Source organism: Cynocephalus volans, chromosome 5, assembly GCF_027409185.1.
Source record: "Cynocephalus volans isolate mCynVol1 chromosome 5, mCynVol1.pri, whole genome shotgun sequence".
Lineage (NCBI taxonomy): Eukaryota > Metazoa > Chordata > Mammalia > Dermoptera > Cynocephalidae > Cynocephalus > Cynocephalus volans.
Window position 1 is genome coordinate 87,982,625 of NC_084464.1, and position 13,315 is coordinate 87,995,939.

The following is a 13,315-nucleotide window of genomic DNA, read 5'->3' on the forward strand; positions in this document are numbered from 1 at the left end:
TCTTTCTACATATAAATACAAATTGTAGAAAACTTATTTTTCTAGATTGAAAGGACCATAATTACTGAGAATTTGGAATATATAATTTGGGTATATTTCTTTCTATGACTTTTATACGCAACTATATTTTTAAATCATATAGCATTTTACGTTTTCACCTAACATTGTATTACGAATCCTTTAATATGTCATTTGTTGCTCTTTGAAAAAAACTTTAAGCCTATATATTATACTCATGTGGCTATTCCACAATTTATTTCACAACTACCTTTATTTAAGTAAGTGTAACATATCACTATTAGAATTAATGTGTGATAAAACATATCGCTATTGTAAATAATGCTGTGGTAACATCCTCATACATAAAACATTGCATACATTTTTATCTCTATAGGATAGATTCTTAGATTGGAAAGTATTGGCCTAAAAGCATAAACTTTTAAAGGCTCTGGATACACATAAAATAGCTTTCCAGAAAGTTTGCATACAATCACATTTATTTCTGTATTAAATTCCAGAAGACACCACTTATCACTGGTTATTCCTTAAAATTCATCTTCACATAGAAAAGGGATTTACATGTATTTTCTCTAGCAGTTTAAAGAAGAGTGATGGATATGCACAGGTGGTATAAGTAATAATAATGCCTTATAACTGTATAGCAACATGGTCACGTACCTAGTCTTATTTAGTTCTCATGATAACCCATGAAGTAGGTACTATTACCTTTAAAGCTGCAGAAACTGAGGCTCAGGTAAGTTAACATTCAAACAGCACATTATTAAAGTCCTTCTCAGGAATTCTCATCCAAACTCTCAAGAATTTGGTTGAGAGACAGTAACAGGTAAAGAGTATCTATTTCATTTTTTTTCCTCCTTTCTTTCTATCTAATACACAATTTGACAGATAGCTCTTAATAAAAGGTACTATAACTACATGTTTCATCTGTATTAGTTTCAAAGTGCCTCACTTGGAAACTAAACTAATTCTTGTGTAGTAATAATCCATACAGTTGTAAGGAGCCTACTCATATCACAGACGAAATCTATTTCTCAGCCATAGTTCTCTTCTTTATTCAGAAGAGTATCAATATTCCTGTATAACATGATCATTCATGTTTAATGGCTATTCTTTTAACACAGTGTAAAGAAGTGTGGGGGAAACAGAAGTAGTCTTTAAGACGGTCATCCAGAGGGGCATATTGATTTTTATTCTGGTTAAAAATGACACATTCTTACCTTAACTATTAATCCTTTTGAGTCAACCAACCATATCTTTTTCATGGCTTTCTCCTTCGGTAAACCTTCTTTTTCCATGGCCATAACAATCAGGTGTGCAATCCCTAAGGCAGCCTGAGAAAGAGATTATAAAAAAAAAAATTTTAATGTTGTTCCACATGGTATCTTATCAAGGGTTCTATTTCACCCATTTTATCTTTGTTAATAAAGGAAGTACAAAATGGCTCTATTTAGCTGAAGAGCTCTGTATTCATTCACTTTATTTATACTGGGAGCAAAGTATTTTTTGCCACATTTAGGTTAAACCAAATGACAATTGTTTGCTCTTCTTACTACAACAGAACCACTATTATGTGGCTTGCTATTTAGACCCAGATAAACCAGTGATATCCCTGATTGTCAGTACCTTTAATCCTATTATAAAGATCTGTTCCAAGAAGAAAATACTGAATTTAAAATAATGAACTGGTCAACTTTGTTCATTGGACTGTATTCTTCATTGTTAGGCTGAAGCTTCTCTAATTGAATTTGAAGAATGAAGCCTGGTCATTTGTATGGGAACTTGACCAATTAGGCAACAGAATGAAAATGAAAAAAAAAATCTGAGTTCCTGAGCATTTATTTACTCTCTTAATTTGGACAAAGAAAGTGCTGGGAAATTTCCTGCAAGTTTAAAAACAATCAATTTCCTTGCTATTTGGTAAATTTTGCGATAATCTGTGAAATTTCCAATATCTTTTTAGGGACAAACAGTGCCAGTTTTAAATCATCCAACCATGAACACTTCTGCTCTGCTGAGTATCAAGAACTGGCCTCTGTCATTCATCAAAACTCTTTGGAAAATCAAAGAGGTTTAGTAAAATTAAATACAGCATGTAAAGAACACAAATGTTAATGAGCTTTTATTTGGACTTGATTTTTATTTCAATGTGAAAGTGAATTTGTAATCTACATTCTGAATACTTTCACATATATATACCTCAGCATTTAAGTTCTAGCTTCACATATTTTGTTTTATTTAAAGAACAAGCAAAATGAAAACCAGCACACTATATACAAATTTCTATCAGTGTAATATATTTTTTTGTTCATAATCATATTAAATTTGAAATTTTAATGTTTCTTATTACAGTCTATAATTCTAAAGAGATTTTGGTAGTATTTTCACAAGAAGCTCAAACTCAACTAACATTTAAATTTCTATTTTGGGGGTGAATTATTATCACTGGAGTCTAGTTTTCTTCTTTCACATCATTAAGTTATAGAAAAAATAACAGAAAACAGCGTAATTTGATCTTGCTGCAATCTCCTTCAAACAATTTTAAAATATTTTGGTTCTCTTGCAGGTGAATAAAATTATAATGCACTATAAGCCTCTAATTCAAAATACTTTTTTCTTAAAAACATGTATATAGTTATATATGTGCACACTGAATTGTGAGTCAAATTAAGAAAACTTTTGTATGTGACACTGGAGGATACTAAAAGTCAGCATCAGACATACTAGTGTAAATACTTAAAGGCTTTCATATATAATCATACACTGGAATTTTTTTTTCCTGCATGGCATTTTAAATATGCATAACAAAAACCTATGGCAACATCTTACAAATTTAAAATTGTGAAAACTATCTTTATACCTTCATTCTAAAGTCTCCTGTGAAAAATTAATATGCCTCAATATTTAATTTGGGGATCTTCACTAAAGCCTATAGTTGTAATGCACTAAAAATTTGAAAGAATACTTCAAACCTTGAATAAATAACTAATTAAAACTAATTATATGTTCATTAGTTTAGGAGAACATAAGCTTCATATAAGGCAGGTACCTCTCCAGCTCCTTGGAATAGTATTGTTTGATCAGACAGTTTGTTCTTGGTTATTCGAAGAGCTGCAAGAAGACCTGCAACTGCAACAGATGCTGTTCCTGAAACAAGTAATAAATATCCTTGAGTAATCCTCAAACTGGTCCTGCCAAGTTCTAAGCCTTTATTCACATCTTGAAATCATCATACAACAGGTTAAATGATACAGAAGAAGAACCTGTGATTATCTGATCCCCTGCTTGCATATGAGGGAAAATTCTCAGACCATTGATGTCAACATGTTAAGACAGCAGCTTACTAATATTCTTGAAAACTTCTCAAAAAGAAGATTCTGTGCCTTATTTTGGAGATGCAATGAATAAGAGCATGGGGTTTGGATTCAATCTGCTTATTAGCTGAAAGAATTTAGAGAAATTATTTTGTACATCAGTTTCTTCCTTTGTAAAATAGTGTTACTATATGAGATAAAAGAGTAATAATTATTATTAGATTCTTCACATAATTATTCCTGGGGTTTTGAGATCTATTATTGATCCCCTTCATACAAAGTAGGCACACAGAAAATGCTTGCTGATAATGGTGTTAGTGGCAATGACATTTTTGATACATTTGAAATTTAATGTTTTAATTTTCAACTTGAAAAATTAACAGTTAATAGTAATTAAAATCTGATTTCATTGAGTTCTTTAATTGGCTTTCTGGCTATGACTATCATTGTGGATTCCAAAGGTGCTAGACAAAATTAATGTAAAATTTATTTAGGATAAAACTGCACTTTCCTCATCATGCCTCATAGGCATAGAAACTTCACCAGTTCTAATTATATTACTTCATCATATAAGATTTCACAGATCACAGAGCAATTCTCTTGCTTTGAACATAATTACACAGCTCAACTTCTTTATGCTTATGCCTGAAATAAAACTTTGCAGCTTCCTGCAGTGCTTTTTCCAGCAGTATCTACATTTTACTCCTCTAAAGAAACATTCTACCTATGATGTTTCCTAGATCGCTCAGTTGAGTAGTAAATCTTTAAATTACCTTATTTAGTTAAAACATAGATTAGGGGTTTGGATCCCCTTACCAGTCACTGCCCCCGCCAAAGGAAAAAAACAACATAGATTAGTGGGTTTGATGATTGACAAAATTATGAAGTGTTATGTACACCAAGTACCAAAAATATCCAATATTCAATATTTCACCATCAGTTCTTTTTAATCTTTGGTTTGTTTCTCTCTTGCATAGTTAGGTAGTCATAAATAAGCCCCAAATAAATAATAATTGTTGAAGGCCTGTATGTCTTTTGTGTGTTTTTTTATTTAGGAACACAATGTGAACTGCGAAAATAAAATGCTTGCAATTTTGAATCACCATTGCAATAATTATGAACTATGTTGTCATATATTACACAAAAGCCACTCTTTTATACATTATTTAAAATGAAAATCTATGCAAAAATATGGCTGATCTATGTAGGGAAGGTACCGTGACAGGAATAGAATATTTATCCCATACATCAAGATATATTCATAGAGTTTTTAAACAGATAAAAGAGAATTTAAATTAGAAAGAGAGGCATAGATATCCAGTTACTAGATAATTAGTTATCGACAAACAGTAACTCAAACTATTTCTACCTCAGGTTCTTCTGAAGTAAACTGGCCAGAAGTTTGGATCTGATGAACTCTAAGCTCCCTTCCAACTCTGAGATTCCGTGACTTTAAGAGTTTCTGCAGATTCTACCAACATCACAGATTTAACCAGCTGAAGAGTCAAAGTTGAAGTATCATCAGTAATCACCTTATGTGTATTATTATTTTGATTTTAAGTAAAACTGGGCATTTATAGTCAGACAGATACAAGACATTCAAAAATATCCTAACTATAGTGTGGTGGCTTATTTTCACATGATTATGCTAGGTCACTCTATATCAAAATCTTCAGGTTCAGAGGTATTACCCCAAATAAGGCAAAATAAGTCTACTCTTTCTACACTCTAAATTTAACTAGAACATGATTCCTGTGTATGGCCTGGTACTATCCTCATTTAAATTTCATTGCAGAAAAGGGAATACATGTAAAAACTTAAAATTTCATAAAAACACAAGTTTTTAGAATAAATAATTCCATAATTCCTTTTGTTTTGAGATTATAAACTAAACTTTTAGTAAATCAGACAGAGTAAGGGCTTAAGTTTATTTTTGTGCTATCAGTTTTAAAGTGAACTTAATATTTAACATTGTCAGCAAGATAGTAAGAAGACTGAATCTTAAGACTTTTAAAACTTCTATTTGTATTCATGTAAAATACAACTTTATCATAAACAGAATTCGCCAGTTGTGCTGTGTTTTTGCTATGGTTGTTACATTATCATCTTACCTTTTATTGAAAAATGACTTCTACTAATGCAATAACTTGCTAAATCTAATTAGAACTACTGTGTATAACTAGAAAGGAAGACCAATATCTAATCAAATAATTTATAATCCTCGTGTGCTATTAAATAAAGAGACTGGGTGAAAAACAAGATCTAGAAGTAGCAGGGGAAGGGGTGAATTTACATAAGCAGGGGTCAAGGCATTTGAGTGCATACTACCTGAGCACAGTATTGAGGGATTCATGTGAGAGGTCGAGGACCTCAGATGGGAGGACATACCGGAGCAGGAAAAATATGTGCAAAGGCATGGAGGCAGGGATGACTCTCCGTTAAGAATGCCAAATTGAACACCCAATTAGTATTCATTCCCCCCAAGAAACTCTACTAATACAATAGAAAACAGATTTTTAGGAAAATCAAAGAGACCAGAAGAGGATAGGAACAAAATTTTAGATGAAAATTTAAATAAAAGCTTATGAATTCAGTATGGAAACCCCCAATCTTCTCCTACTTAGCTCAAACAATACTGGCAGAAAGCTAATATCAGCAGAGACACTGAAAAAAATCTTTTCTGTGTAATCAAAGCAGTGTAAGAGAAAAGATTCAGAGAGGCTGACAAGGGGAAATTCCCTAAGGAATTCCCTAAGGAAGTAAAGACTCATTTGTGCACCCAGCCTCCCAAAACATAAAAGGAAAGCAAACACAAAACATATGTGCAAGTGTAAATAGTACAGTGTTGCTGAAGCAAACACAACTTATTAGATTGCAAAGTGATATGAGGCCAGAAAATTACTAGGGTCAGATCATGTAGGGCCTTCTACTATGTACTAATCATAACTATAGGTATATATAGCTGTATATGGTTATATTATAGGTAACAGATGGTGTTGAAATATTTTAAATTCAGAGAATAGTGTGGAGGATGGATTTGAGATTTTTGAGACTGGAAGTGTGTAAACAAATTAGGAGGTTACTGTAAACACTGAGGAGACAGGATATTGCAATAATCCAAGACAGAAGAGACTGAGTAAGGAGGTATTTAAGAGATAAAAATCAACAGGTCTTAGTGCTTAAATGCATGGAATGGGTGGGGGGAAAGTCAAGAATAATTATAAGTGTTCTTGCTTGCAAGACCAGGAAAAAGTTTGCAAGGTAAATATGAGTTCAATTCTGAGCTCTTTGAGCTGTGCTTCCTGTCTATGTGTTATTCTGATGGCAATATCAAGAAGGTAATTAGATAAAATCAGTGCCAGAGATAAAGATCTAGAATTTTAAAACATGTAGTTGTACTCAGGTCATGTGGACTGATAACATTATCAAGAGCGAGTGGCTAAAGGAGAGAACCTAAATGCAGATGAACATTTAAGGAGTAAAGGGCAGAAGCATGTGATATGGGGAAGATAACTGACCAAAAAATGGTCAGAGAAGTAGAGAAAGTAAAGGAGTCTATGGTGACCTAAAAACAAAGGGAGGAAGTAGTAACAAACAGAGAAAAAAGGTCAGTCAAGAAACAAAACAAAAAATAGCTACTGAATCTGGCAATTACATCACTGGGGACCTTTCAGAGACCTATTTTGTGGTATACATGTTAGGGCTGAAGACAGTCGGCAGCATTTTGAGGAATAAGTAAGTGTATGGTATGAAGGTACTTCAAAATGTTCATGGAAAAACAGAATTAAAAGATAATACAAATCTTTCCATGAACTTTTTGAAGTACCCTCATACTCTTTGGAAAAGCTTAGATAAGAAAAGAAAGAAGGAGGTAGAGATGGAGATGGGAGTGGGAGGGAAACAGAGTTGAGGCATGTATTTTATTTTTATATTTTTAAGGACTAGTGAAAAGAACAGGGTAGAATTGAGGCAATTATTTTAAGAATTAAAGCAATTTAAACATGGTTATAGGCTAAGGGGAAGAAAACAGTAGAGAGAAAGAGGTTGAAGTTACAGGAAAAGCAGCTATCTTCCAACTCTGAGGAGCTTTCCCAAAGTGGTAGTGCTTCATTATTAATAAAGTTAGATTAAATCATTTTGTAATAAAAATATTCAACAAAATATTTCTACATTCTAATTTATGTACTGCTTTATTCTAATAAATATTTGACAAAAAAAATTCTAATATTACAAAATAGTCTAAGATAGTTTCTTGCATTTTTGTACAAAGAAATCTGGAAATTTTTTACATGTGCAATTATGGAATTTACGCATTAAAAAAGTGTTTTGGAATATTAATTGTAAGTGTTAAATCAAGTGATTATTAACTCAGAAAAATCTATGGGTAAGAGGAAGAAGTATGATCAGAATACTATTTTCTTTCTGTGTATAACTTATTTCTGCTATCATAAGTTATATGTAATATTTTGTCAAATAAGCAGTGTCAAAAAAGTGGTGACAAAATAAAGAATGCCACTGATATGAGGTGATAGCAAATACCAAATTACCACATAAACTAACAATGATACCACTTTGAAAAGAATACTAATGGAAGCAATAATCTTGCTAATGAAAGATTACACTTTAGGTATTTTTGATGTTGTGGCTCAACAATTGTGTCATGCCTGATCTTTTTACACTGAAAACTGTATTCATAAATACATGTTCATTGTAGCAAATGCATTAAATAGTTAAAACCCAGATAAACAAAGACTAAAAAAATCACCTATAATCCCACTAGGTATAATTACATTTTCAACCTTCTGATACATATTCTTACAAATTTTTGTCTCTTACTGATATATGCATATTCAAGAAAATTCTAATTTACAAAAAATACCTCCTTTCATGCTATTTTAACGTGCTTTTTATCTCAAAAAATCTTGTGACTATCTTACCATGTCAATAATATATATATATATTTTTTGGTCTTTTCGTGACCAGCCGCACCGCGCTCAGCCAGTGAGCGCACCGGCCATCCCTATATAGGATCCGAACCCGCGGTGGGATCTGAGTGCACCACGGAATCAGCCCTCAAAAATATATTTTTAAAAATTTTGTATAGTTATAATATTCCATACTATGGATATACGATAATTTATTTAACCAAACCTCCATCTTTGGATATATAGAAGGCTTCTGATTTTTTGCTATTAAAAATAGCATTGCAATAAATATCATTGTGCATTTGTTTTACACACCTTTATTTCTTCATGATAAATTTCTAAAAGTAGAATTATTGAATCGAAAATGTGCATGTTTTTAAGGATTGTGACACATACAAACTCTCCAAGAGTCTGACCAATTTATATTCCATCAATGTATGAGAGTGTTTATTTTCTAAAAGCATCATTAACAGTTGGGATTATAACACAAATGTTTCCCAGCTTGATAAAGAAAATCAGTTTCTTATTTGCTGTTTAATTTGCTTTTTAAAACTTAATTGTAAGGTTAAACTTTAAAAACATGTTCATAGGCCAGTGGTGGTCCCTCTTTTATAAATGTCTGTTCTACCATGTCTGATTTTGATCTTTTCTATTAACAAAGTATTAGGTATAAGTGGATTTTTTTTTTAAATCCTAACAAATCAAACTAGTACATTATGGTGATATTTTCAATATGCAATATTTAGATTGTCATGTAACAGAATAGCCATTCAAAAGAGGATACTATGAGAAAAAAAATCTCTTTTTGTAGCTGATTTTAAATGACCAGAAGTTGACACCTTATTCTTTCAATCTGAATTTGCTGAATTCTAATGGTCTTTAGATTAATAATTAAATGTCCAATTTCTTGATCGATTTAATTTGTACATTTTTCCAGTTAAAAATAATTTATACTTAGAATGCATTAAGGTCTAAAATGAATTTTGAACCAAAATCTATGTCACTTATGATTATTTTAGATTACTAATATAGTAGAATTTTAAGAATTTTTTCTTTAACCAAATACTTTCCATAAAATATCTTTATAACATATTTGTCTTTTAAAAAAAGAAGAAAAGTCCCCATAAGAGTCTGGTGTAAAAACATTTATTTACATGGTCATGGTAAAGCTGTAATGGTTACATAAGTTATTTTCATTGGCACTGGAATACAATTTCTGTGCCCACAGTGGGGTAAGTATTATATCTGTGGGCATAATGGTAAAAACATAAGATTAAAGAGGTAAAAAAGAAACATGGAGAAAATGCGTCATAAGGACACAATTTTGGTGTGGAGAAATGAAAATGGTTTGGTCATTTCTAGTCAGAACCCCAATAACTTGCCAAAAGATTTTCTCTAGTCAGATATTAGACACATTTTCCCCAAACGTAGCGTTTGGTTTCCTAAAGCAGTAATACTCTAAAATTCCTATGTGGAAATAAACAGACTATATGTATGCAGATTATAATGTAGGCCAGATTAGTTGGAGTGAAAAACTAGTTATTTATTATTTCATTTTTTTAATTAGTATATTTATCATTACATAATGTAATCAATTTGTGTGACCTTTTACCAATTTCTCGCTACCCCTCTTCCCCCTTTCCTCTTCCCCACCTTTGGTGGCCTCAGTTTTGTTCTCTCCTTTTGAAATTTCAATGAATTATTATAACTGTTGTATCTTTCTTTCTTTTTTTGCTAATTTTTTTTTAGCTTCCACTTATGAGTGAGGACATGCAGTATTTCTCTTCCTGTGCCAGGCTTATTTCACTTAACATAATTTTTTCTAAGTTCATCCATTTTGCTGCAAATGGCAGAATTTCACTCCTTTTTATGGCAAAATAGTATTCCATTTTGTATATAAATCACATATTTCCTTACCCAGTCATCCATCAATGGACATTTAGGTTGGTTCCAACTCTTGGTTATTGTAAATAGAACTGTGATAAACAGGGGAGTGCAGGCATCCCTTCAGGATGATGATTTCCATTCCTTTGGGCATACACCCAGCAATGGGATTGCTGGATCATATGGCAGTTCTACCTGAGTTGTTTGAGGAACCTCCATACCGTTTTCCATAATGGCTGTACTAATTTACAATCCCACCAACAGTATAGGAAGGTTCTCCTTTCTCCACATCCTCTCCAGCATTTGTTATTCTTTTTGATAAGGGCCAGTCTAACTAGAGTGAAATGGTATCTCAATGTGATTTTGATTTGCATTCCCCTGATGCTTAGTGATGATGAGCATTTTTTCAGGTGTCTGTTCGCCATTTGTATATCTTCCTTTCAAAATGTTTATTCAGCTCCTTTGCCCATTTTTTAATGGTGTTACTTGTTTTTTTACTGTTAAGTTGTTTGAGTTTCTTGTATATTCTGGATATTAATCTCTTGTTGTATGCACAGTTTATGAATATTTTCTCCCATTCTGTAGATTGACTTTTTGCTCTGTTAACTGTTTCTTCTGCTATGCAGAAGCTTTTTAGTTTGATATAATCCCACTTTATTTTTTCTTTTGTTACCTGTGCTTTTGGGGTTGTGGTTATAAAGTCTTTGCCCACTCCTACTTCCTGAAGTAGTTCCACTATGTCTTCTTTTAGTGGTTTTATAGTTTGGGGTCTTATGTATAAGTCTTTAATCCATTTTGAGTTGATTTTGGTATGTGGCAAGAGGTATGGGTCTAGTTTCATTCATTTATATATGGATGTCCAGTTTTCCCATTAAAAGCAGACACTTATGCCAATGGAACAGAATAGAGAACCCAGAAATAAAATCACATATTTATAGCCCACTGATATCTGACAAAGGGAACAGGAGCATATATTGGGGGAAAAAACTAGTTATTTAATGTCTCCATCGTGGTGACATGCTGGGGGAATACTCTGCTATAGATTTCAGCATTTTTTTTTCTTAAACTGAACTCTGACTTCTATTAACTCTCCATAATAATTCAAAATTACACAATATTGGTCTTTAACTTCTATGTGACCATTTCTGAGACACACAAAATCAAAAGATGTGGAACATTAAAGAAAGGAAAATATGGGTTTGTTCAACAGTTTGCTGATGGCTATCTTAGATCACTGCAAAATGAATTGATAAGTGACATAAAGACACTGATCTACAAAGCATTTTTGTAGCATCCTATATATTGATATCCTATGTATTGATACTATATATTGAACAGCCTAAAGGTACAAAAACACTCTTGGAATTGATAAATGATTTCAGCAAAGTTGCAGGATACAAAATCAACATAGAAAAATCAGTAGCATTTCTATACTCCAACAGTGAGCAAACATAAAAAGACATCAAGAAAGCTAGTCCATTTTCTATAGCCACCAAAAAAATAAGATACTTAGGAATAAAGCTAACCAAGGATGCAAAAAATCACTACAAAGAGAACTACAAACCACTGTTAAGAGAAATTAATGAGGACACAAGAAGATGGAAAGATATCCCATGCTCTTGGATTGGAAGAATTAACATTGAGAAAATGTCCATATTACCCAAAGTGATCTACAGATTCAATGCAATCCCCACCAAACGTCCAATGACATTTTCTCAGAAATGGAAAAAACTATCCAGAAATTTATACGGAATAACAAAAGAACACAAATAGCCAAAACAACCCTGAGCAAAAAAAAATACAGCTGGAGGCATAACACTACCTGAATTTAAAATATATTCCAAAGCTACAATAACAAAAATAGCATGGGACTGGCATAAAAACAGACACACAGATCAATGGAATAGAACAGAGAATTCAGAAAGCGACCCATACACCTAAGCCATCTGATCTTTGACAAACACACCAAATCCACACACTGGGGAAGAGACTGCCTCTTCAGCAGATGGTGATGGGAAAACAAGACATTCATATATAGGAGAATGAAACTAGACCCATACCTCTCACCATATACCAAAATAAACTCAAAATGGATTACAGAATTAAATATACATCCTTAAACAATAAAACTCCTTAAAGAAAACATAAGGGAAACATTCCAGGAAGTAGGAGTGGGTATAGACTTCATGAACACAACCCCCAAAGCACAGGCAACCAAGCAAAAATAAATAAATGTGATTACATTAAACTAAAAAGCTTTGCAAAGCAACAGAAACAACCAATAGAGTGAAAAGACAACTAACAGAGTGGAAGAAAATATTGGCAAAATATACATCTGACAAAGGATTAATATCCAGAATATACAAGGAACTCAAACAACTTCACAGCAAAAAAATAAATAAATAACCCAATTAAAAAATGGGTGAAGGAGCTGAATAGGCATTTCTCAAAGGAAGATATATGAATGGCCAACAGACACATGAAAAATGCTCAACATCACTCAGCATTCGGGAAATGCAAATCAAAACCACTCTGAGATACCATTTCACTCCAGTCAGGATGGCTAATATCCAAAAGACTGAGCATGATAAATGCTGGCAAGGTTGTGAAGAAAAGGAACTCTCATACACTGTTGGTGGGACTGCAAAATGGTGCAGCCTTTTGGAAAATGGTATGGAGTTTCCTCAAACAATTACAGATAGATCTACCATATGACCCAGCTATTCCACTACTGGGAATATACACAGAGGAATGGAAATCATCATGCTGATGGAGCACCTGTACTCCCATGTTTACTGCAGCAGTATTTACAATAGCCAAGAGTTGGAACCAGCCAAAATGTCCATCATCAGATGAGTGGATAAGGAAACTGTGGTATATCTACACAATGGAATACTACTCTGCTATAAAAAGAATGAAATACTACCATTCACAGCAACATGGATAGACTTAGAGAAAATTATATTATATGAAACAAGTCAGGCACAGAGAGAAATACCACATGCTCTCACTTATTTGTGGGAGCTAAAATAAATAAATAAATAAATATAAAAGCAGGGAGGAAGAAGACACAACAATCACAATTCTTTGAACTTGTTAAGACAAGTGAACAGATATAATTATGATGGGGGAAGGAGAAAAGAGGGATGGGTAAAGGGACACGAAAATCAACTA

At 32.7% G+C, this 13,315-nt stretch overlaps 1 protein-coding gene across 2 annotated transcripts in view; it reads right to left on the reverse strand.

Moving 5' to 3' along the window:
- Positions 1-13,315, reverse strand: part of ME1 (malic enzyme 1) — a 186,059-nt gene that overhangs the window by 46,518 nt on the left and 126,226 nt on the right. For both annotated transcript variants that reach the window (XM_063097422.1, XM_063097421.1), the window contains exons 8-9: positions 3,068-3,165; positions 1,239-1,352 (exon numbers count right to left, since the gene is read on the reverse strand). In XM_063097422.1, the coding sequence (XP_062953492.1) occupies positions 1,239-1,352; positions 3,068-3,165 (212 nt within the window). The remainder of the gene's footprint in view (positions 1-1,238; positions 1,353-3,067; positions 3,166-13,315) is intronic.